General features: G+C 55.6%; 4 protein-coding genes and 1 non-coding gene across 8 annotated transcripts in view; 2 read left to right on the top strand and 3 right to left on the bottom strand.

The window, feature by feature from the left end:
- Positions 1-76: 76 nt before the first annotated feature.
- Positions 77-183, bottom strand: LOC128090465 (U6 spliceosomal RNA). Its single transcript, XR_008210951.1, has one exon. It is a non-coding gene; the product is annotated as a U6 spliceosomal RNA (small nuclear RNA).
- A 298-nt stretch (positions 184-481) lies between these two features.
- Positions 482-9,389, top strand: MED16 (mediator complex subunit 16). The gene is made up of 14 exons (XM_052702672.1): positions 482-731; positions 887-994; positions 1,501-1,670; positions 2,350-2,781; positions 3,659-3,764; positions 4,353-4,508; positions 4,844-5,055; positions 5,312-5,518; positions 5,894-6,104; positions 6,274-6,407; positions 6,569-6,761; positions 7,017-7,233; positions 7,561-7,644; positions 8,637-9,389. The coding sequence occupies exons 1-14, from the start codon at positions 506-508 to the stop codon at positions 8,761-8,763; spliced, it is 2,583 nt and encodes an 860-aa protein (XP_052558632.1). The 5' UTR covers positions 482-505; the 3' UTR covers positions 8,764-9,389.
- A 990-nt stretch (positions 9,390-10,379) lies between these two features.
- On the bottom strand, positions 10,380-12,691 carry LOC128090391 (complement factor D-like). The gene is made up of 5 exons (XM_052702687.1): positions 12,567-12,691; positions 12,113-12,266; positions 11,865-12,009; positions 11,380-11,637; positions 10,380-10,723 (listed from the first exon to the last, which is right to left on the bottom strand). The coding sequence occupies exons 1-5, from the start codon at positions 12,625-12,627 to the stop codon at positions 10,544-10,546; spliced, it is 798 nt and encodes a 265-aa protein (XP_052558647.1). The 5' UTR covers positions 12,628-12,691; the 3' UTR covers positions 10,380-10,543.
- Positions 12,692-14,436: 1,745 nt separating this feature from the next.
- Positions 14,437-17,169, top strand: PLPPR3 (phospholipid phosphatase related 3). Its single transcript, XM_052702692.1, has 7 exons — positions 14,437-14,666; positions 14,839-15,024; positions 15,098-15,227; positions 15,321-15,516; positions 15,588-15,645; positions 15,716-15,889; positions 15,968-17,169. The coding sequence occupies exons 1-7, from the start codon at positions 14,592-14,594 to the stop codon at positions 17,159-17,161; spliced, it is 2,013 nt and encodes a 670-aa protein (XP_052558652.1). The 5' UTR covers positions 14,437-14,591; the 3' UTR covers positions 17,162-17,169.
- A 3,120-nt stretch (positions 17,170-20,289) lies between these two features.
- The window catches only part of PTBP1 (polypyrimidine tract binding protein 1), a 28,217-nt gene continuing 23,937 nt past the window's right edge, over positions 20,290-24,569 (bottom strand). For all 4 annotated transcript variants that reach the window (XM_052702605.1, XM_052702606.1, XM_052702608.1 and 1 more), the window contains 3 exons: positions 24,067-24,283; positions 23,748-23,825; positions 20,290-23,356 (listed from right to left, as the gene is read on the bottom strand). In XM_052702605.1, coding sequence (XP_052558565.1) covers positions 23,224-23,356; positions 23,748-23,825; positions 24,067-24,283 — 428 coding nt within the window. In that variant the 3' untranslated portion in view covers positions 20,290-23,223. The remainder of the gene's footprint in view (positions 23,357-23,747; positions 23,826-24,066; positions 24,284-24,569) is intronic.

Raw genomic sequence — 24,569 nt, 5'->3', positions numbered from 1 at the left:
GTGGGGCCAGGGTGGGGCTGGGGCGTGGTGCTGAGCTAAAAGGGACAAGGCTGTGATCCTCTGTAGGGATGAAAAAAAAAATATGGAACGCTTCACGAATTTGCGTGTCATCCTTGCGCAGGGGCCATGCTAATCTTCTCTGTATCGTTCCAATTTTAGTATATGTGCTGCCGAAGCGAGCACGATACCACGGCCCTCCGCGGCAGTACATAAAGCTCACTATAATAATGATTTTTAGAATAGAGTGATTTTCTCATTTACTTCCTAAAAAGCCTCTACTTTATAACGCACACATATACTGTAATTTCCCCAATTTAACGTTTTTCACCGCAATATTTCCACATTCAAGCCTTATTTTACCATCCTTCGCACCGTAGGGCTTCTGGGTAGTTCTTTATGCAAATTACCAACCGGCACTGAGGACCTCTGCCTGGGCTGTCCTAGGCAGTGCCTGAAAGAACGCGGCGCGGCGCGGGCAGCCCGCGGGGTCCTGGCACTGCGGCGCATGCGTGGTGCCGCTCCAGGTGGCATCCTTTCCACCCCCCTCCCCCTTCCCCAAACTACCGGGTCGCTCCTTATCGCTTCGGGAGCAGCGATGGATTTGGCGTACGTGTGCGAATGGGAGAAGCGGCCGAAGAGCGACCACTGCCCGTCCATCCCTTTGGTGTGCGCCTGGTCCTGCCGCAACCTCATCGCCTTTACCACCGACCTGAGGAACGAGGAGGAGCGCGGTGCGGACCCCTCCCCATAAACTCTCCAACCCCCCCCCTCCCCAACCCCGCCGTGCTCTCGGGGTCCCTCTGCCATTCCAGCAGTGCCAGCAGACCCCGTTCCCTGCTGCAGGCCGGTAATGGTTTGGGGGGGTTTTGTTTCTGGCTTCGCGCAGATCTCACCCACATGGTTCACATCATCGACACGGAGCATCCCTGGGACGTCCATTCCGTCAACTCCGGCCACGTGGAAGCCATCACCTGCTTGGAATGGGATCAGTCGGGTGAGCTCGAGGCCTTCTCAGCGTTCACAGAATCACAGAACAGGTTTGGGTTGGAAGGGGCCTTTAAGGTCACCTCGTTCCAACCCCCTGCTGTAGGCAGGGACACCTCCCATAGCCAGGGTTGCTCACAGCCCCATCCAGCCTGGCCTTGAATGCTTCCAGGGAGGGGCATCCGCAGCCAGGCTGAGCGTGCAGTGTCTCACTGCCCTTATAGTAAAGCATTTCTCCCCAATAGCCAGTTTCAATCGACCTTCTTCCAGTTTAAAACCATTTCCTCTTGTCCTATTGCTACCTGCTCTTATAAAAAGCTCTTCCCCAGCTTTCCTGTAGGAAAACCACTCCTACTTCAGGCCGCTTTCCATAGCAGTGCTGTGCCACTCAATGTAATTTGGCATTGCTTCACAGCTGCAAAGTGCTGGGCTCTGTCAGAGCTGCACAGGAATGGCTTGGTTCCTCACCTGGCGATTGGCAGCACCCAGGGTTCTTACAGGGCTGTGTCTCTGCAGGCTCCAGGCTGCTCTCAGCGGATGCAGACGGCCACATCAAGTGCTGGAGCATGACCGACCACCTGGCCAACAGCTGGGAGAACACCGTGGGCAGCATGGTGGAGGGAGATCCCGTGGTGGCCCTATCCTGGCTGCACAATGGTGTAAAGCTGGCACTGCATGTGGAGAAGGTTTGTCAAGGGCTGGTTTGGGTCATTAGTGGGGGAGCTAGGAAACTCCTCTGCGTGTTTGTGCTCTGCCATGGGTTTCTTCCGTGGTGCTGGGCATGTCAGATAGGGGAATCTTTCAAGTTAAATGTTTCCTAGCTCCTGCTGAGAAATGCAGGTGGGGTGCCTCATTTCTCTCAGTGCTTTAAGCTTGTCTTAGTCAGCCTGTTTCAATCTCCATGGCTGTAAAATGGAGATAAAAGCACACCTACCTGCTGGCCTACCAGGGGTACCTCAGCAGAAATGCAGTTGAGGTGAGGAGGTTTGTTCCAGGGATTTGGTAACGTGAGCCAAACATGTAGAGAGGCCAACTGTTTGTTTTGAAGCACATCTAATTCTGATTCAGAAAAAGAGGAAGTCTGTCAAGTGCAAATCAACATCCTGCTTTCTCAAATGTTAAATCCAGCACAGGAACACAACGGGGCTGTGCGCTGTGTTGGGCAGCAGCTGGCACTGCTTATAACTTGGGGGGAAGCCTTCCCCACCGTCACATCTCAGAGCTGGGTGTATGAGCTCGATGCCTGAACTCCGTTTAGCTCTGCTGACCTTGCTGCAGTGACTCGGGGGAGCAAAACTCTGCGGCTCTGGGTGCTCTGCAGGCATCAGATGCTGACATCTTTGCGTTGCCAATCTTTATTCGCAGTCGGGAGCATCCAACTTCGGGGAGAAGTTTTCCAGGGTCAAATTCTCTCCGTCGCTGACGTTGTTTGGTGGGAAGCCTATGGAGGGCTGGATTGCTGTGACCATCAGTGGGCTGGTGACTGTCTCCCTCCTCAAGCCCAACGGGCAGGTGCTGACATCCACAGAAAGCCTTTGCCGCCTCCGTTGCCGCGTTGCCTTGGCGGATGTCGCCTTCACTGGTGGGGGGAACATCGTGGTGGCCACTTCAGATGGCAGCAGTGCCTCCCCCATCCAGTTCTACAAAGTCTGTGTGAGCGTGGTGAATGAGAAATGCAAGATAGACACTGAAATCCTGCCTTCCCTCTTCATGCGCTGCACCACCGACCCTGCCCGCAAGGACAAGTACCCAGCAATCACTCACCTGAAATTCCTTGCTCGGGATATGTCAGAACAGGTGAGCATCTGCTGTTGAAAGAAGCAGGAGTTCAGGGGGTAACAAAGGAGGCAGCAGTTTATTCCTCCCGTGGCTTCATCTCAAAGCTGTGGGATGGGGAGCAGTCGCGTCCTGCTGTGATTCTCTGCTGTTTTTGTCTTGTTCAGCTTCATTCAAGCAGGTTGCACTCGATAGGTCTGGGCCTTCACTTCCTGGAAAAGCAGTGTGAAAAGCCCCATTCTTCATTAACCTGATGATGTGTTGTCTTTATTTTATCACTCTGCCATTGGGTATAGTGAGTGTTCTGCTGGACAATCCGGAGAGGTTCTGAGATACGAAGTCTTTCATCTTTGCATCTCGACTTCAAAGCAGTCCTTCTCCAGAACACTTGGAGCTCTTGATCCATGTGACTTCATTTAGCAGCTTAACTCTATCTGCCAGGGTAATATGACCGTGGAAATCAAAGTGGTTCAATGAAGCTGAAAAGCTCTTCTCTGTCCTGTTCCCTGTGGTCAGGATTGAGTGTGCCGCGTTGGAGAACACAGCGTCTGTTTTGGCTTCAAAGCCAGTTCTGTTCCTTTGCCCGTTTAGTCTGTGATGTATAGGGCAGCACTGGCAGGTTACAGATTTGTGAGAGATGGGATCATCAGTGATATGAAGAAGCACAGGCTGTGATAACACTGCACAGTTCTGCCTTTCTTTCATTCTAGCTAGAGCTGGAGCCTTCACCGTTCTGTGTTGCTGATACAAATCCTTTGCTTTTCATTAGTGGTGTGCGGGCTAATTAGGAAAAAGAGCCTCAAAGCAGAGTGGGAGAGGGGCTGAAAATGCTCCTGAGTAATGTGGTTCCCCACTGTGGATGCTGTGCCTACAAACAGTGTGGCTTTCCCTTCTGCAGGTGTTGCTTTGTGCTTCCAACCAGAACAACAGCATTGTGGAGTGCTGGTCTCTGCGGAAAGAGGGCTTGCCTGTCAACAACATCTTCCAGCAGATCTCTCCTGTGGGTGAGTTCCAGCACCAAGAACTTGGGAACAGGAGTGTCTGGTCTTGAGGAGCTCTGAATGGCTGTGATAAGGCAGGGACTCCAATCCATTATCACATATTTATTTGTATTTCAGGTGTTCTCGGCCTCACGCTCTGTTCCGTCCATTTGTTTGCATCTTAGGTGACAAATTGATGGTTTCTAGGAAGTGGTTTGTAGTTGTTACTTTCACTCAATAAAAGACATTTTCTGTTTTGCTGTGCAGCCACTCTTCCTGCTGAGAGCAGAGCAAGCTGAGCCTTCTAAAGGAAAAAATGGTGCAGTGTGCAAGTAGCTTCATTGAGCTGCCCTGTCTGCACATCCCTTCCACTCGATTTCAAACATAACAGCATCAAATCCGTGCTGTTTGCTCTGCTGGAATGCAAAGGGTTGTTTAACATAAAGAGTTGCCAGCAGAGCCTCCCATCAAATCAGATACAGCGAAACAAGTCGTCATTGGTGTGGTTACTGAGCTCAGAAGAACGTGGGGGAGATGCAGGGGGCAGAAGTCGGGCAGGGGCGCTGTTTTCTGAGCCCTTTGGACTGAGGTGTCTCGCTTTGTTTTTCCAAGTTGGAGACAAACAACCCATGATCCTGAAATGGCGAATTCTTTCTGCCACCAATGATCTGGATCGTGTCTCAGCTGTGGCTCTGCCCAAGTTGCCCATCTCCCTCACAAACACTGATCTGAAGGTGGCAAACGACACCAAATTCTTCCCTGGACTGGGTAAGGAGTCTCTGTTTTCTTTCTCTTAAATATACGATTTCTGCCTGAAACTTTCCCTCGTCTTCTCAATTGTAGCTGAAGGAAGAATTCAGAGCAACACATAGGAGAGATTGGTACAGAAACTTTCCAAGGCACTGCTCGTCCTGTGTCCTTTCCATGGGAGGATGCATACTTCTGAAACGCTGGTGTGGCTTCGAGGCCTGAATGTGCCTGCAAGCCCACAGCCTTTGGGTGCTGTGTTGTTGCCACATGTGCTTTCAGTGGCTGTTTTGCTGGGTGAGGTCAGGGTTATACCAGAATTTGCTCGCTCAGCTTTGGTTATCATCTCTCCCCAGGTCTGGCCTTGGCTTTTCACGATGGCAGCGTCCACATCGTTCATCGCCTGTCCCTGCAAATGATGGCTGTCTTCCATGGCTCTTCTTCCCAGCGCCCAGTGGATGAGCAGACGATCAAAAGGCAGAGGACTACCGGCCCCCTGGTTCACTTCAAAGCCATGCAGCTCTCCTGGACGTCTCTGGCCTTGGCTGGCATTGATAGCCACGGGAAGGTAGTGTGTTCTGCTATGTGGGCTGCTCTCCTGGGATCTCTCTCTTTATCTCTCTAAATGGTGATGGATCATTCTGGAAAGCTCTGGGAATGCCGTGTGATCCGTGTTAAACAGGGTGTGATGCATCCCTTTACTGCAGGCTTTGTATCTTCGGGCCAGCAATGAGCTGCAAGTCACCCTGTGTTATGCAGCAGCTTTTGTGGAGGGCTTTCGAGCCAGTTCTTGATAGGAATTTTCCTTTGCCTCCTCCATTCAGCTGAGCATGCTTCGTATCTCCCCCTCCATGGGCCACGTGCTGGACATGAACACCTCCCTCCGCCACTTGCTGTTCCTGTTGGAGTACTGCATGGTGACTGGCTACGACTGGTGGGACATCCTGCTCCACGTCCAGCCCAACATGGTCCAAAACCTGGTGGAGAAGCTGCATGAAGAATACACACGGCAGAGTGCAGCCCTGCAGCAGGTCAGCAAGAGTGGAATCTCCCTGGTTTACAGCAGAGGGAGCGGGCACAGGGTGAGGTCTCAGCAGCAGGGCTGCAGCAGCCTGCCTGCGCTGCCTTTGAATGCTCTGCTTGAGCAGCGCTCGAGGTGTGAAGAGCCATTTGTTGTCACCCATCTCTACCTGTTGGGAAGTTCTGGTGAGATGTTGGAGCCCGTTCTTGGCAGAGGTCGTGTCAGAGCACTGGGAGCAATAGGGCCGTTTGCACACGCATGAAACAGCCCTCCCTGTTCCAGCTGCTCACACAGCAGCGATGCAGAACAGAGGATAAAGCAGTTTATGAGCTGATCCTCTTTGTGCCTTCGCTCCTGAATGTTTTCTCATGCCTCTGTCCCTCAGGTTCTCGCCACACGCATAGTTGCCATGAAAGCATCTCTTTGCAAGCTCTCCTCCAGCACGATTGCCCGTGTTTGTGACTACCATGCCAAGCTGTTCCTGATTGCCATCAGCTGCACCCTGAAGTCGCTGCTGCGCCCACACTTCCTCAACACCCCAGATAAGAGTCCTGGGGACCGGCTCACAGAGATCTGCTCCAAGATCACAGATATAGGTGGGCATTGCTGGTGCACAGCTCTCTGGATGTCCTGCATCAGCTCCTTTTAGACTCGGTGTGAAATGTCATAAGCTCGTAGTTGCTTCCTGGGTTTGAGGAAGAGGGAAGTGAGGGTGGAGCGTGGGTGCATCTCCTGATTGAACCACGTGTTCTGCTTCTGTTTCAGACATTGACAAGGTGATGATCAACTTAAAGACAGAGGAGTTTGTCCTGGAGATGAACACACTGCAATCTCTGCAGCAACTCATCCAGTGGGTGGGGGATTTTGTGCTCTATCTACTGGCCAGCCTGCCTAACCAGGTGAGAGAGCCTGGCCTTCCAAAAACAGTCCTTTATGAGCCTCTTACACCTCTAAGCTCCGTGCCATCCTCTACCAGCCTGTCTCCTGTCCTGTAAATGGAACAACAGCTCCAGCAGGCTGAATTTAAGCCCCAAGCCCAAAATGTTTCTCCTCTTTGCAGGGCTCTCCTGTGAGGCCAGGCCACAGCTTCCTGCGAGATGGGCCATCCCTGGGCATGTTCAGGGAGCTGATGGTGGTGATTCGCATATGGGGGCTGCTGAAACCAAGCTGCCTCCCCGTCTACACAGCAACCTCTGACACTCAGGACAGCATGTCCCTCCTCTTCAGGCTTCTAACTAAACTCTGGCTGTGCTGTAAGTGTTTGCCAGTTTCCTCAAACAAAAGGATCTTGCCTGCTTTGGATTGTGCATGCTAGAAGTAATTGCAGGGAATAACTCTTGAGTGGGTCTGTAGTGTTTAGAAAGGGCAAGTGCAGCTGCCAGCTTTATTGTTCCCTGTGCTGTGTTGGCGGATGGAGGAGGAAACTGCATCCACTTCTCTCAGTCTGTAAATGAGAGGTGTAAAGATCACACTGGTTTTTCTCTCTTTCTGCTTCATTTTCCACGCAGGTCGTGAGGAAAATCACATCACAGAGCCAGATGATACCCTGATAGATGAGTGCTGCCTCCTGCCCAGCCAGTTGCTCATTCCCAATATCGATTGGTTGCCTATCAACGATGGCATTATCAGCAAGCTGCAAAACAAACAGCTTGTCAGGCTGCAGTTTGGAAAAGCTCCTGGGCTCATCGGTCACACTGTCTCTTCCCAGTTTGATGCCTTTGTAAGGTACAAAGACGTGAAACAAAGAGGTTGAGATCTCTCCAGCTCTGGGGGGTCGTTGGGTCTGGGATGCCTGTGTCACAAGTGGGTTTATTCTCTTTGCTCCCAGTCATTAGCGAGTTAAAGAACTGAAATGAGATGGCAGGAGGAGGGGGGGAAAAGTGCTCATTTGTGTTCAGATTGATGTCAGCACGCCTTTGAATCCGGTGGCACTTTACAGAGTCTGTAGTCATAGCCTGGGCCCCACTGGCCATTGAAATGCAGCTCACTGTCCTGGCAACAGCTTGTAGAAAATGATAGCCTAGAAACCATCCGGTTCTTCTTCCTGCACAGGGCTCCTGGTCAGCCCAAAATCGATCATCTGAGAAGGCTTCATTTAGGAGCGTTCCCAACAGAGGAATGCAAGTCGTGCACCAGGTAAGTGATGCAGACGAATCCCTTCCATGCAGAGGGAGGCCTTGGCAGAAACTCAAACTGTCTTTTGTCATTCAAAAGCTCCCTTGGTCTCTGTTTACCATCCCAGCTGGTATCCCAGTAACTTCTCCTGTGATTTACGCCTGCAGGAGGAAATGCTGCTTCTAAATTAAGGCCTCTTCGTTTATGGCACTTTGCATTTAAAGAAAGCATTTGTGGGTATGTTGAAGATATCCCTGATGTGGGAGAGGAAGATCCTTAAATGCTCGTTGGAAAGCAGCAGGGCTGACTCAGGATAGCTGCTACTATCATTGCAAGTGCAGCTGTTAAATTTAAGCCTCCCTGCCTTGCAGAGTAACCACAGCTCTTTGAGAATTAACTTTGTTCCTCACCGTCAGTTGAAGTAGTTCTTATCTAAGGGCTGAATGCTGCAACGTGAGATAAATGTGGTCTTGCTTTAGCAGAGAAATGTGAGGGTGGTCAGATGACAAAGGTCAACAGAGACCAGAATTTGCCTGGAGGGTCTTTATTGGAGATGAGATCCCTGGCTCAGCCTGCAGGCTCCCCTGTTCTTGAGGAGGAGGCAGTGAGTGCAAATAATGGCAGCACCCACGCTGCTGGTTTTGGGTGATCTTTCAAACTTCGGTTTGCTTTTGGACTTCTTTTGTGCTGCCCCCTCACCAAAGAGCCATCGACCCATCGTGAGATGCAATTAGCTCTAATGATGAGCTTTAATAGGAAGTCTCTGTAGCAGATCATTTATACAAGACTGAGTGTCTGCTGTTTAAATAACAGCTGGGGGCTGTTGTGTGAAGACATCCCTCTGTTCCAAGATGTTTCAGTGCTCAAAAACATCACCTGCAAATGGCAGGAGATGATTTCCTCCTCATTCCCTGCTCGCTGAGTGACCAGAAGTGCCAGCATTGCTGGTTTAACTCCTGGCCTTCCCATCTTTGTGCCAGGCTTTACCTCTCTTCTGCTTTCTTCCTTTCCAGGTGTGGCTGCGTCACGATGCTGAAATCTCCAAACAAAGTCACTGCTGTGAAGCAGTGGGAGCAACGCTGGGTCAAAAACTGCCTGTGTGGGGGGCTGTGGAGGAGGATGCCCCTCAGCTATTCCTGAGAGCAGCTCCGTGGGGCACAGAGAGAGCAGTGGGTGCCAGGTGGAAGAGCTGGAGGCGCTTTGGGAGCGAGGAGCTGCAGCCCCTGTGAGGCAGCACCCAGCGGTTGGCTGGGAGCATTGATTTGTTCTTCCAGCTGCAACACTTGAAGCCCTAAAAAGAAAAGAGGGGAGGAAGGAAAGGGACTTTTGAGGGGCTCCCTTTTAGGCTTTACTCTGTAAAGTTTTCCCATTGCTACCACAAGCAATGACAGCTGGAAGCCAAGGGCCAGGGAGGGGGGGGGGAAACCTGCTGCCCTCGTTGTGTCTGTGGGCTGACCAAGCAGGACTGAGCCCTGCAGGCAGGCGTGAGTGGTGATGAGGGGCTCTGGGGGTCCACAGAGAATCTCCAAGGAGAGAGGAGCGAACATTTGGTTCCTTGTGTTCCTCCTTTGCTGTGGGCTGCTTGGGAAGCGTGGCAAGGGTTGGTCGGTTCCTGTTTCCTTCTGCATCTCGGTGCTTTGAGTGAACTTCATCACTGTGTTTATCTGTGTTCTGATGGATGCAGGAGCAGGAACATGAGGTTTGCTGCCTGGAGCAAACCCAGCCAAGTAACTGAGCTCTTTTGTAAATAAAAGTTCCCTTGATTTCGGACAGAATGTTTGGTTTGTTTGCAGAACTTCAGCCCCCTTTCATGTGACTTTGGTTGTGCTGTGAGCCCAGGGCTGCTGATGCATCGACACAAGAGAAGCAGGAAAGTGGTGTGAATTGCACCTCTGTTAGGAAAGGAGCTGCAAGCGTTTGCAAAACGGAATGGTTTTCAACTTTCCATCAGATTATTAGGGGCAGGAGAGGAGAAAACTTGGGGTAATGAAGAATGCTGTAAGTCTGCAGCTTCAGACAAAGCTGCGTGCTGCAGTGTGCTGGAGGAAGAGCTTTCCTAGCATGCAACTCAGCCCGAAATCTGAGTGCTTTCAGCTGCTCTGTGAGGGTGGTTGGAGCCAATCTGGGGCCTGGCTGAATTCCTGCTCAGCTGGATTTACCTCTGGGTGTCCTCTGAGAGCATTTAAGGGGAGGACGATGCCATTTTTTTAATATTCACATCCCTCTGGGAGTGAGTTTTCATTTATTAGTGAAAAATTGAGCTGGTGGGGAAGAGCTCAGCCCTCAGCTCTGCTGCTTTTCTGCAGAGCTGCTCTGTGCCTCGCTATTCTTCTGCTAATTAAGGACAGTCAGATGGCTAATTAGGAAACTACAACTCCTCGTCGAGGCGATTTTTCCCTGTAAGTAAAACTCATCAACGTGGGCCCTTGCTCGTCTCCTTTCTCTGGAGGGGCACTTTGGGGTTATTTAACATCTGTGGCACACAGAGGAGAGAGCAGTGCTCTGTTCCTGGGCAGCATCCCACCTTGCTGTGCTGTGGGGTGCAGTGTTGTTCCTTTGGGATGCTCAGGGCAGCGCTGGGAGGGCGGCATGGGGTCCAACCCCTGTGGCTTATAGGGTCTGTGTGCACTAAAGGATGGGGGCAGGGATGATGGGGATGATGTGGGGCCGTCCTGGCTGTGCCACCCTCAGATCTCAGCATCCCCCCACCTCCCCCTTAGTCCTGCTCCCCCCCCCCTGCTCAGTGCAGTTCTGCCTGCAGCAATTGGTGTTGCTTTATTGTGGTTGCAATACAGATGTGTCCAGCAAAGCCTGCAGCAGTGCCTCCCCCTCCCTGGGCATCTCAGCCCCCCCCCTGGATCCCCACTTCATAAGCAGGAGCTCAGGGTCCCCATCCCCCTCTGTGCCCAGCAGCGTGGGCTCAACGCTTGGCCACGTCCTCGTCCCCATCCCTGGAGGCCATGATGCTGTCAATCCATTCAGCATAGGGTGCGATGCGGGTGTAGATGGCTGGCTTCTTGTAGTTGCCACAGACACGAGAGCCGGCCGTCACCACCCCCTCAGCCACACCGTTGCAGACCAAAGGACCCCCGGAGTCACCCTGTGGAGACAAAACTCATTGCTCTCAGGCTGCAGTTTTGGATCAGAATCGCTGCTGTCCCCTCACAGAATGGCCAGGGTTGGAAGGGACCTCAAGGATCACGAAGCTCCAACCCCCCACCACACGCAGGGCCACCAACCTCCCCATTTCACAGCAGCCCAGGCTGCCCAGGGCCCCATCCAACCTGGCCTTGGACACCTCCAGGGATGGACGGGGCATCACAGCCTCTCTGGGCAGCTGTTCCAGCACCTCACCGCTCTCATAGCAAAGAACTTCCCCCTGACGTCCAACCTCAATCCTGCTTGTCCTGCTGTTATCTCCCCTTTCATAGAGTTGATTCCCCTCCTGTTTGTAGGCTCCCTTTAGGTACCCCAGGCTGCACTGAGGTCACCCTGCAGCCTTTTCTTCTCCAGGCTGCACAAGCCCAGCTCCCTCAGCCTGTCTTCCTAGGGGAGCTGCTCCAGCCCTCAGCTCATCTTTGTGGTTCTCCTCTGCTCCTTCTCCCACAGCTCCCTGTCTTTCTTACACTGGGACCCCTCTTCTCACCAGGTGCAGGGATGAAACCCCATCCCACCCCACACTCTCACCCGTCCCCAGCATCTTCCCTCTCCTCTCCCCAGCCCCCCCATGGGATCATCTCCTCCCAGGGCTCTGACCTTGCACGTATCCTTCTTACGGGAGTCGGTGCACATCATCTTCTCGGTGATGGTGCGGTCGTGGCGGGTGCGGTGGTTGCAAAGCTCTCTGCTGATCACCGGACGCTTTACTTCCTGCAGCCGATCCGCTCGCTTCCCGCTGTGTGTCACCGTCCCCCACCCCGCAGCATCGCACAAAGTGTCGGCCGCCACCTCCCGGTCCTCGCGTTGGAAAGGCAGCACCTTCACGTGTTCGTTCAGCTCCGCTTTTTCCTCCAGCTGCCACCGAGAGACAAAGGCAGAGGGGTCAGGGGGATGCGACACACAGCCGGGATCCCTCTTGAAGCCCCCAGGATGCAGCTTGGGGTCGGCATCGTGGGGATGGGTGGAGGTGTTATGACACGGCTCGGAGCTCCGTGGGATGCAAAGGGGTCGAAGGGGCCAAGAGGAGAAGGAAGGAAGGTGAGCGCGGTGTGGGAGGTGGGGAGGGGGTGAGGGGAGCCCACCTGGAGCAGCAGGAGGTCGTCCCGGTTGTTGTGGATATTGCTGCCGGGGTGGGCGATTTGTGCCCTCACACCATACAGCCGTTTGTGGGGCTCCGGTTCGGTCAGTGAATGAGCGCCCAGCAGCACCTGGAAGCGTTTATCTCCCCTGTGGGGCGAGGGAAGGAGCTCAGCGTATGGAGCTGGGGGTCTGCAGGGCCCGGAGTCCCCGTCCCCCCAGGTGCAGCCCCCCACATCCCCACATCACTCACGTCTGCTCGGTGCAGTGCGCGGCGCTCAGGACCCACTGGGGGGCGATGAGGAATCCCCCGCAGACGTGCTGCCCGTCCAGCTGCAACGAGGCCATATAGGGCCGCAGGTGGGGCTGCGACTCCGAACCCCCCAGGATCCGACCCCGGGGCTGTGCTGGTGCAGGGCGGGGAGAGGCAGCGTTAATTGGGGGACACCGGAATGAGAGACCCCTCGAGATCCATCCCCACACCCTTAGGGACCGCAGTGCGGTTTCCTGTCTCCACATGAGGTCTCCCTTCTCTAAGTGCCTCGATGTCCCTTACAGCCACCCCCAGAGAAGCGCAGTGTGATGCTGCTCTGTGTCACTGTGACCCCGCCATGGGTCTCTGCCCACCAACCGAACCCATCCCAGAGCCCACAGCCCTCCTGGGGACACTCAGCTCTGTCCCCATCCCAATCCCATGCCATGCTCACCATCCACCACGGCCCCCAGCATCAGGACGAGGACAGATCCAGCAGCAGCGCACGGCCCCATGGCTGCAGTGAGCAGGGATGGGATGGGGATTGGTTTTATATCCAGTTTGGGGCCACGGGGAGGTCAGGAAGGGAAAAAGGAGGGGATTTCCGCAGCGAGGCGATGCCAAACTCGCTTCAACTCTCCATTATAAAACAGATCAAGCATTCCTGGACAAACAACTTCAGGAGGAAGCAGCCGTTCCCAGCTGCTGGGTCTGGCAGCAGCAGGAGGGGATTTCTGCAGCACTGAGGGGTCGGTGGATGTGGGGATGAAGAGGTGGGGGTGTCCAAGGAGTGACGGCCCCTCTGCCCTTCAACTTGGTGCCACAAAGCAGAGCCACAGCCCTGAGCCCTTCCTAGCACCGCGCAGAGCAGTGGGGCAGCACTGGGATGGTTGTCCCAACCCAACCCTACTGCACAGCCCTCACCCCATACAGCCCATGGGCAGCTGCTCTGTGATGTTAAGTGAAGAATTGAGAAGGGAACCTCGACTGGAACCGCAGGTTTTTGGGTTTATTTTTGCTTTTTATCAGCATGAAATCTCTTGGGGTTTATTTCAGGCTACGGCGCAGTTATCCTGAGCTGCAGCTGTGCCAAAGCCGTCGCTCCGGACTCACCGTGAGCCTGGCGATGTCTGCCTCCATCCACGTGGGGAGGGGGCCGTGCTGGGGGTCTGCACCACGGGAGCAGAGCCTGACATCGGGATTTCTGCACTCCGGGCCCAGTCAGAGCGGCTTAACTGCAATGATTCGGGATTTAATGTTAAATACACCAGGAGATTTTTGCCCACTTAGGGTCGAAAATGGAACGAAGGCAAAGCGCAGAGGCACAGAGCTGCTGCCAGATGCCCCGGCCCTGAATTCAGGGAGTTGCCCGAATCTGGGAGCCGGGCTGAGCCTCGGGGCGGTGCCGCGTTTGACCCCACGGGGGGGGCAGCGGGGCTCCGGGGGGGTGGGGGGGGCCCTGAGCCGAGCGGTGGGGGCTGCTTAGGGGTCAGGAGACCGATTCCCGGAGGGAGGATGGGGAGGGGTGGGATGGGGTCCCAGAGCGGGGTGGCAGATGGGGTCCGGACCCTCTGCAAAGCCCGGGGGGCAGAGCCGCCTTATGGGGGTGCGGAGCAGCGCGGGGGGGGGGGGGTTGGATGCGCCGCACGGCGGGGGACATAAAGCAGCACGGGGGCACCGCCCCCACTCGGTGCCACCTCCCCCCCCCCTCCGGTCCCTTTGTCTCGCACCCGACCCCCGCCCGCTTCCTTTACCGGCCCTCCCCCCTCCTTCACCCCCCGCGTCCCCGCAGCGGTTCAGCGCCCCGAGAGCGGCCGGGAGCGGCGGGGCGGGGCGGGGGGCGGTGGGGAGGGGGCGGAGGAGGAGGCGGCGGCGGCGGCGGAGGATACAGCCGCGTTCCGCCGAGGCAGAGCAGCCCAGCGTTGCGGGAGCCCCGCGGACGTCCCCGGCTCCGCCCGTGCCCCCCCTCGCCCGGATTCCCCCCCCCCCCCCACCAGGGGCGGCTGCAGCCGAGGTGAGTGGAGGGGGGGGGGGGCGGCCGCGGGGACACAAAGGGCCGCGCCCCCTCCGCGCCCCCCTCCCTTCCCGGCCCCCGCCCGGGGCTGCGGCACCGCGCTACGATCCCGATTGCTGCGGGGCTGCCCCCCTCCCTTCCCCCACTCCGGTGCTGCACCCCGTAGCGTCCCTCCGTGTTGCCATCCCCCCGGTACTGCCCCCAACCCCGGTATTGCACCCCTATATCGCTATATTGCCCCCCCTCCCCCTCGCACCACCCTCCCATCTCCCCCCCCCCCTCCATCCCTCCTTGCATTCAGTACTTGTCGGAAGTTTCTGGGAGCTGAGGGCAGGGGGGTTCCCCGGGCCCCCACCCCCTGTTCTGCCCTGAGGGTGGCACAACCCCTCCCCGCATCCTCCAAGACCCCGAGTCCCCACCCCACCTGTTGTCACAGCCCCCCCACAGCAGGATCCCCCCAGGACCATGATCTCCCCGAAGGACAAGGCCAAGGCTCCCAAGGACAGCATGACGCTCCTGCCCTGCTTCTACTTCGTGGAGGTAGGTGTGGAGGGGAGGGGAGGGGAGTCACATCTTCCCCAACCTGCGATGCCACCACGCACTGATCCCCTGCTATGCACGGGGCTCTGCCACCACCTTCTGCCCCACCGAATGGGACCTGGGAGGACTGCGGTGGGCAATGAGCCCTCCCTGCCTCCCCCCACCCCACCAGCTGCCCATCGTGGCCTCCTCCATCGTGACGCTGTACTTCCTGGAGCTCACCGACCTCTTCAAGCCGGCCAAGGTGGGCTTCCAGTGCCACGACCGCGCGCTCTCCATGCCCTACGTGGAGAGCAGTGAGGAGCTCATCCCATTGCTCATGCTGCTCAGCCTCGCCTTCGCCGCCCCTGCCGCCTCGGTGCGTCCCACGCCGCTATGGGGCCGGGTCCTGATGCGTTTGGGGTTGCACTGAGCACGGTTTCCCCCTGCAGATCATGCTCGGGGAGGGTCTGGTGTACTGCCTGCAGTCCCGGCTGAAGGGCCGCACCGGCACCGAGGGCAGCATCAACGCTGGTGGCTGCAACTTCAACTCCTTCCTGCGCCGCACCGTAAGGTTTGTGGGTACGTTGTGCCACCGCCTGACCCAGGGGATCGGGATTGGGGTGGGAGCATCAACCCTGCAGGTGGAATCCGAGCCCTTTGTGCCCCCCACAGGCGTCCACGTCTTCGGGCTCTGCGCCACTGCGCTGGTGACCGATGTCATCCAGCTGGCCACTGGCTACCATGCGCCCTTCTTCCTGACCGTCTGCAAGCCCAACTACACGCTGCTGGGGACGCCCTGCGATGCCAACCCCTACATCACACAGGATATCTGCGCTGGCACCGACAAGCACGCCATCCTATCTGCCAGGTATGTGCCATAGGGCAGAGCGGTCCTACGCCCTACAGCACGCTGCAGCTCAGCCCTGTGCTCTCCTGCAGGAAGACTTTCCCATCCCAGCACGCCACGCTGTCCGCCTTCGCCGCTGTCTATGTGTCGGTGAGTGTGGGACGCCTCGTGGCTCCACGCGTGAGTCCGCACGGCTGATGTTCTCCTCCCTCCCCTCCAGATGTACTTCAACTCCACCATCTCGGACAGCACCAAGCTCCTGAAGCCCATCCTGGTCTTCGCCTTCGCCATCGCCGCCGGCATCTGCGGGCTGACACAGATCACGCAGTACCGCAGCCATCCCACCGACGTCTACGTGGGCTTCCTCATCGGCGCCGGCATCGCCGCATACCTGGTGGGTTCCACAGGCCGGGGTTTTGTGCCGCGTGCTGCCTTGCAGCCACACAAAACGCATCCCTTCCCCACCCCACAGGCGTACCATGCGGTGGGCAACTTCCGTGCCCCCACTGAGAGGATCCCTGTGCCAGCTCCAGCCAAGGATGCTCTCCGGGCGCTGACGCAGCGCGGCCACGACGCTGTGTACCAGCAGAACAAATCAGTGAGCACTGACGAACTGACCCCACGCCTGGAGGAGGAGGAGGCGGCCGTGCGCCCGGTGCCACGCGACAAGAACTCTCTGGGCAGCCTGAAACGCGCCAGCGTGGACGTGGATCTGCTGGCGCCGCGCAGCCCCATGGCCAAGGAGAACATGGTGACCTTCAGCAACACGCTGCCGCGCGTCAGCACGCCTTCCATGGAGGACGCCGCGCGGCGCCACATGACCATCCACGTGCCGCTGGACGCCTCGCGCTCCAAGCAGCTCATCTCCGAGTGGAAGCAGAAGGCGATGGAGGGCCGAGGGGCGGACGAGGCGGAGGAGGAGGTGCCCCCGGCGCTGTACCCCACGGTGCAGGCTCGCCCCGAGCGCACGGCGTTGGGCCCCAGGGTTCTCCTCCCACCCCGTCCCGGCGCAGCGCCGTTGGTGCACATCCCCGAGGAGAGCGCGGCGGGCGGCGGCGGGGCCGTGAGGGCCAAGTGGGTGATGGTGGCTGAGAAAAGCGCCCCTCGCACCGCCAACCCCCCTCGTCTGATGCAGGTGATCGCCATGTCCAAACCGCAGAGCGCGGCCCCCAGCACCCCCAAGCATTCGGAAACCTCCTCGTCCTCCACCAGCTCCGACTCCTCGCAGTACCGCTCGCCCTCGGAGCGCGACAGCTCCAGCATCGTCACCATCGACGCGCACGCCCCTCACCACCCCGTGGTGCATCTCAACGCCGGGAACGGGCCCTGGGAGTGGAAGGCGGCCCCTAAAAGTGCTGAGGATGGTTACGAGCTGGGCGAGGTGGGGAAGGAATTTCGTGCCTTCCACCAGGCCAAAAGTGCCGGCGTTTCGCCCGGCTCCTCGCTGAGCGACGTGGAGCAGGAAGAGCCGCGGTACGGCAGCCTGGCGGCCATCCATGGGGCAGCGGGGGGTGCAGAGAGGGGGGATGTGGGTGAGGGGCTGCTGGGTGCTGCCAGCCGTGAGGCCACGCTGCGCAGGAAGGCGGCTGAGCGCGACGTGCTCACGGACTGCGATGCTGACAGCTTCTATAGGAAAATGCCAGCAGGGCGCAGGTTTAAGGACTGAGCCCACCCACCTCATCCCACCCCATCCCATCCCATCCCATCCCACCCCATCCCATCCCATCCAACCCCACCCCATCCCATCCCACCCCATCCCATCCCATCCCATCCCACCCCATCCCATCCCATCCCATCCCACCCCATCCCACCCCATCCCATCCCATCCCATCCCATCCCATCCCCCCTCGGGTGTTGGCCTGAGCACTTTGGACTTCATTTTTCTCTCTAAAACAGGTGCTGATGTTTTGGGTTAATTTTTTTTGTTGTTTTGGTTTGGTTTGGTTTGGGTTTTTTTTGAGGGGGTGTTAATTTATTCGGATGATGGCATTGTAGGTGTGTGGGGCAGGGGAGCAGTCGGTGTTAAAAGGGCTTTGGGGAATGGCGGCACGTGGCTGTGTGTGGGAGCTGTGGGGCTCAGCGCCGCACGGGAGGGGGGTGCAGCCCCCCCTGCTGCTTTGTTTTGGGGGGATGTGGGAGGGGGGAAGATGGGGGCAGCGGTGCTGGGAGGGGCTGCGTGTCCATGGGCTGAGCGCTGGGCATGTGAAGCTGTAAATACTGCACTGGGGAAAGTAGAAAGTGCATCGGGGGGCGGGGGGTGGTTGGGAACCCCCCGGAGCTGCGTTGGGCTGCAATGAGCTTTAGGGCAGAGGCTCCGGGTGGGGCGAGGGGAGGGGGGAAGGGGGGCCAGGGGGATCTCGGAGCTGCGAACGCATCCGTCGGGCGTCGGCTGAAACCGCTGTGGTTTGAAAAGTGAATAAAAGGTGTGAACGTGGCCCGGGAGGGCGCTGCGCTATGGGGAAACCGGAGAGGGGGAAGATCGGGAGGGGGGAGATCTCTCCTCGCAGCTGTGATGGGGGCCAGGGAGGCTCGGGGGACGGGGGACGGGGGGGGGTTGAGGATCCTGCGGTGTTCGTGCTGAGCACAGGGTCCCCTCTCGGCTGCGGAGCCGCCCGACGAAGTGCCACCGCTGCGGTTTCCCCCCCCAGTTGCTGTGGTAACGGAAGGGATGCGTGCTCCGAGCTCAGCTCCCGCGTGGCACCGCCGCTGCGTTGGTCCCCGAGCTGTCCTCACCTCCTCCCCCCCAACCCCCCTCATCACCCTGGGGTACACAGAGCTCCGGCTAAGCGAGCGGGGAGGCGACAACCGGACCCCCCCCCCTCCCGGTCCATCTCCATCTGGTGGCGGCGGAACCCTGAGCGACCCCGGCCCGGCGCTGAGCAGCAGCTGCTGAGCTGCTGCCGTTTTGTCGCAGCCCATAAACCGGCCGGGGGGGGAAGGGGGGGTTGGTTATAGGACCGCCGGTTTCCAGGAGCAGCTCCGTAGCGCTGAACCCCGCGGTGTAACATAGCCGGAAAGGGGGGGGGGGGGGGGGGGAGGGATAGCAGTGGCCCCCGCTCCTCCAGCACCGCGGTGATGGGAAGATGGCCCTAAAGCGCCTCTGCCAATTGGATTAGCGGTGGAAATCCCGCAGCATCCGCCTGGCAAACATATGGATTATCCGCCATCACCCCGCGCGGGGCTGGAAATGCGTGCGGGGATTAACGCGGGGTCGCTCCCAAAGGAATACCCACGACGGGGGGGGGTTCCCGGAGGTTCGCCCCGTCCCCCCCCCCCTCCCACCCCGGTGACCCCACGCTGTCCCCATTCCTCGCGGTGACAAACGCCGTCACGCACCGCTTCGCGGACCCCGCCGTTCCCATAGCAACCAGCATCAACCCCCCCCCAAAATAAAAAAGGCTGGGACCGACGGGGCGCTGGGAATGCCGGGGAGAAAGCTCATTAATCGCTAATTGCTCCTGGAACCCCGGGCGCACGCAGCAGCGCCGGCTCTCGTTGGGCTCAGGGCCGCCCTCCGGGTTCGATTCCAAGCTCCGGGGGTCGAAGGTTCCCCCCCCCACCTCCCGGCTAAGGACACGGGGAAGGGCGGCCGTTGGTCCTTCAGCACGTGGACAAAAGGCAGCGCAGCATCCCGCAGCGTCGCTTCGGAGCATCGCATCCCATCCGTGCACACGCAGCATCCATCCCCGCTCCGCCGCGTCACCTCCACCCCAACCCCCCCCCGCCCAATCCCGGCAGCTGGGGGGGCTCAGCATCACTTCCAACGCACCGGAGCCAAGCAGGTGAAGGGGCAGCTGTTTCAAATCCTATCAGGCTTTCAAGGAGTAACAGCGATCTCTTTTCAACGGCCCGAGGCTCCCGCAGCGCCGTGACCTCGGAGGCTGCAGCCCGTGACAGAAGAGGCAGCGGGCGACGCCGGTGCGAAAGCAGCCGAAGGACAGCAAACAGCGCCGGCAGCACGGGATGCTCTGAGCGATGCGCAGCGCTCACAGTGAGGATGTCACGCAGCAGGGCTCGGGGAGCTGATAGGGCAACGCCGAGGGGGGAAACGGGGCAGCTCCTGAGCCTGCAACCGGGGGAAGGGCAGCAGAGTGGAGCTGCAGGGCTGGGCAGCGAGCAGAAGGCGACAGGAAGCCCCTGCAGCCCTGCATCCACCCTGCGCTCACACTGGGGTTTGTCAGTGCCTCGCTGCTTCTATAAGAGCTGCAGAAAGGGCTCTTAAGCTGGATGTGCTGGTAGGACCCCAACCGCCCCCCCCCCCCGGGCACAAGGCTGAGCTTCTGTGGCCCCAGCTGGGCTCTGTGCACCAGCACAGCTTCAGCATTTGCAGAACAAAGCCTAAGAACTGAAATAACAGAGATGGAAAGAGGAATGAAGGCGGCTGCTGGTGGTGGTGGGCTCTGGTCTGTGGCACCAGGCAGCTGGGAAACATCCAAAGCACGAAACTTCAGAGAGCACGACATCACCGGACTGGAAAGCTGGGTTATTTCATGGATATTAGCTAGAAATATATGGAAAGTTTAGGAACACGAATTAAAAATAAAACAAAAAGAGTTGGAATGGGACAAAGGCAGAGCATCAGTGAAGGCCCTGTAACCCCATACCTCTGAGCGGTGCTCCAGCCCCCACCAGCCCCCATTCAGCATCCTTTGCTGCACCCAGAGGTATGGGAGAGGTCAAAGTGAACACATGAGGCAGCTGGAATTACAACAGAAGGGAGGGAAAAAAAAAAACAACAAAAAAAACAACAAAATAATCAGAAGCAAAATAGGCACAATAAAAGAGAGAGGGAAATCAGAAGCAAAGAATACAGAAGAAATTTATTGAAAGCACAAGTACAGACTGGCCAATAACTGCTTTCTACAATCTGAACAGTAAATAATGGAGCTACAGAAAGGTACAAAGGTTGTTATAAAATAGTTTTAATTTCTTTTTGCATTACAAACATTCTTTGAAAGAGGCAATGGAATTCTCGATGTTGTGTACGCTTACCCTCCCCACCCCACTTTCCACAATACTGAACCTGTAATAGCTGGTATCAAAATATACAATACATCTGTTCACCATAAAAAAAAAAAACAACTGGGTTTTGCTGCCCCCTCATGTCTTACAACAGGTATAAAAAAATTATAAATATGTACACCCTTTTGTTACTCACATTCTTTACATGCAAACACAGGGATCCAAAGGAAAAACCCACCGCGTCTGGGTTCTGGGGTTACCTCAATTCGCTTGCTTGCCTTTTGCTAAATACACACACGGCCTGCGGGTCGGCCAAAGAACATTTCAAGGCCACCCAGACAGGTTTCATTCCAATGAGCCTCTTCCCAGCATCTCGGGTGAGGTGGATGGAACGCATCTGAAAGCTACAGCACAGCCCTTCTGCTCTGGGTCGCGCGAGGATCTGCGGCTGCAGGGCAGGCAGGAGCTGCAGCAGGACGCAGCCTCCGCTGCTCCCCCCCATTAAGAAGGGAGACGAGCAAACAGATTCCAGCTACCACCGAGACACCTGGATTTGCACTGCTGAATGCAAGGAAACACGGAGCTCACAGAGGCAGATCTGCCGTGCCACAAGCAGGCTTTGCTCAGACGGCCAGGGAACCGAAGGCAGCGCTGACGGCTGCAGCTCAGCCAGCAAGCGAAGCTGGGGGCAGGCGGCGCTCCAGATCTCACGCCAGCAACCCGAGCTGAACCCTCACTCAGACTTCACACACTTCTCCAGCATAATTCACATCCTCAAGAGTTCAGGGAGGAACGAAGAAAAGTTAAGACTTTTCTGAGCACTCAGTGCTGGGCAAGTCAGAGCTCCCACAGCGAGCAAGGAAACCGTAACTTGCAACACTAAGACAATTAGAAACAAAACTTTGGTCCACAATTTGCAGGAAAAAAAAAACCCTGAAATAAAGTACAAGATTCTTGTTATTTTGCATCCAAACAGGTTGCAGGTTAGAGGGAAATGTAAGGCAACGTTGGATTACACGAAATAGAAGGCAGAACGGCCTGGGAAAGAGTCGTAAGCCAGAAAACACAGAGGTTGTTTCATCACCGGGAGAAAACGATCTGCTGCGTTCTACTCATCATGAATTCCCTTCCTATAACTTAAAAATATCTGGGCTTATAGGTTAAAAATGTGGAAAAACTTGAGCCTGGTCCTTAAATCCACAAGCTAATGGCGCTTGGTTTCTCCAATACCTTGCTTTAAAAGCCTGCTCAGCGTGTTTCACCCACGTCATCACATCCTCATCCTCAGTCATGACCTCAGCCTGGTAACTAAATCACTGCCCTACAGCTTCAATTATAAAACAACAACAAAAAAAAAAGAGAAAGTACAGTATACAAGGGTAATATCACAAAGGAGTAAATTTAGATTACGTTTATACCATCTTACCATTCTATAAAAAGGTACTTAAACTATTTCTTTTGCATATAAAGAGATTAGAATATTTGGTCAACTGGAAATATTGCTAGGCACAGATGACAGCAACTGCATCAAGAAGTATAATACAAGAATTAAAACAAAAAGCTCGAATGCTGAAGACACGCTATAAGAATGATGGCAGAGCTACACTGGTCTTGTTAATTTCAAATCGGGGGCACGAAGGCGACTTGCATGAACACCTTTCTAGATGTGGGATAGCCGATAACTCCTCAAATCCTAGCCACGTATTTAGAGATCTATATACACACACGTACAGTTGTGACAAATTCTCAATGATTTGTCTTCACAAACGTCCAGCAGTGGTTAATGCTGCATCTCAATGCTCTTCCTGTGAAGGGCAGAGCCTGCTGGCTCCCTGCTGACAACGGAATGCCATTTGGTCTCAGGAACGTCCCCCCACCCAGACCCTTCCGTGGTCTGAATGTCACACCAGGGATCTTAGAGATAAACCACGAGCAGATTGGAAAGTGGCACAAGAACACGTGATGCTACGCCATGGAGACAAGTCACAGCAGTGGGATGCAACTGCCTGGAGAGCCAAAGCCCAATGTTTTCTTTATCCACTCTGCCAGCTTGATTAGTTCTTCCCTACCAGTCCATCTAGTGAGCCAGAACTCCTTCATTTCCCCTCCGCTCTCCCATCCGACCTCCACAATTCAGATGTTTCCCCCCCAAAAAAAGAAGGAAAAGGTTTAAGGCACAGGGTAGCAGATGCACAGTTTAGGTAGGATCAATGCAACTCGGTTTTGTGCTAGTTGGGTTGGGAGCTCCTCTACAACCAGACCTTTTGCAAAATCCTGACTCCAAAGGCGCAAAAGTGAACGTACACAGTGGTTTTAGGTCTTTCAAGGCATGGATGGGTAAAGAAAAAAGAAAAGGCATCCATGTGAAACCTGATAAAACTTGTTGGGATCTGCTTTTTGGGGGGGAGAAGGAACAGGAAGGGAGGGGAATTTCCCAGAGCAGGTTCCAAAGTGTAAACTTCAACTTGTGATATTTTATTGGAACAGTCAAGATTGTTACCCATCACCGCAAGGTTAGCAATATGAATTAAGATTTAATTTTTTCTCTTTTCTTTTTTTAAAAACCGGTAAACTGATTTCTCTTTAAAAAAATAAAATCTCTGGTCTTTTTTAAGGTCACTTCAGCTGCATTTTTAAAGTGGCTTTTTTTTTTTTTTTTTTTCTGGAATGATGGAAGTTGAAACCCTCGCGTTCAGCCCTTTTTAGGGTCAAGGCTGAACTCAAGAGGTTAAGTCAAGTCCATTTTGCCTCATGCCTTCCCAAGCTTTAAATGGTGGATTTTGAGAAGGACACACGCAGGTGGTGATTCTCACCCAGGTCATGATTGTGGAGGTCAATGAGGGATTGAATGGCTTCTTCCACAGAGCCCATCTGGATCAGAGCCATTTTACGGTCCTTCCTGACAAGAAGCAGAGATTTAAGTCACATTCAGCACCAGTGCACACAGCTGAAGTCAGTGCAAGCTTCATCCCTTAGTGCTCAAGGTCAAGCAGAATGTTAACTGCCTGGATAAATGCAATACCATGTCTTTATGTGATAAAGTTCACTTTAAGATCAACATGCTTACCCCAGAATCTCACTCAGCTACCTGACAGCTTTATCAACCATGCATATCCACACCCAGGGCTGCTCTTGAATTCTTTCCTCCAGCTGAGTTGGATTGCTATGTGACACTGCTGCTCACTGTTCCCTTAGCTTCAGATTTTGATGTCAGGCAATTCTACCCTTCTCAGCCTGATGTCAGGACAGGGTTTAAGAGGGGAAAAAAAAACAACCAACCAACCACTTACTGGAAGAATTTGAAGCCTTTGACCATCCCACCATTGCTTGAGAACAACATCTTGAGGTCCTCTTCAGCTATTGAAGGCCTGAAATCAATAATTTTGTTTTTCAGTCAAATACACATCAGATTGGTAAAACAGCTCCCCTCAGAGCCATTGCTGAGTTTCTCTACCAACAGCACAGCTCCTCGGACTGGAGAGGCTGAAGGACAGCAAGACAAGCATGCTTCCCTCCTGTCAGCACTTAAAGTCACATTTTACCCCCACCCTGAACTTGTGGACATCCCCACACCGAGCACCACAAGAAGATCCCCACACTGATACTCACGGAATGTTGGACAGATGGAGAGTGGCAGAAGGAGGAAAGATGTTCTGGAAGTTTTTGGAGCCCGGCTTCTTGAAACGGTGTAAAGGAGAATTCCCATAGTCCTTGGTCAGACCTTGGTCCTCCTGGCCCTCACGAGGGAGCTGCACTGTCTGATGTTTGGACAACGTTATACGGATTGGCTTCCCATGGAGCTTCTGGCCATTCAAATGGCTCATGGCTGCAACGGTGCGACACAGAGCTGAGAACAGCAGCATTTCAGTTCTGCTCAGGCACTTTTATCAAAGCCTCATTTTAGCTCTTCCCCAGGCAGGATGCTGCGCCTCCCAGGAGCACAGTGACAGGCAGCATCATTCTGCCTTCGAATCACAGAATGGCCAGGGTTGGAAGGGACCTCAGGAATCATGAAGCTTCAACCCCCACCACTGCAGGGCCACCAACCTCTGCATCTCACAGCAGCCCAGGCTGCCCAGGGCCCCATCCAACCTGGCCTTGAACACCTCCAG

This window comes from Tympanuchus pallidicinctus, unplaced genomic scaffold (genome assembly GCF_026119805.1).
Source record: "Tympanuchus pallidicinctus isolate F22 unplaced genomic scaffold, pur_lepc_1.0 scaffold46, whole genome shotgun sequence".
Classification (NCBI taxonomy): Eukaryota; Metazoa; Chordata; class Aves; order Galliformes; family Phasianidae; genus Tympanuchus; species Tympanuchus pallidicinctus.
Note: the sequence above shows the minus strand (reverse complement) of the source record. Positions and strands in the feature narration are given on the sequence as shown.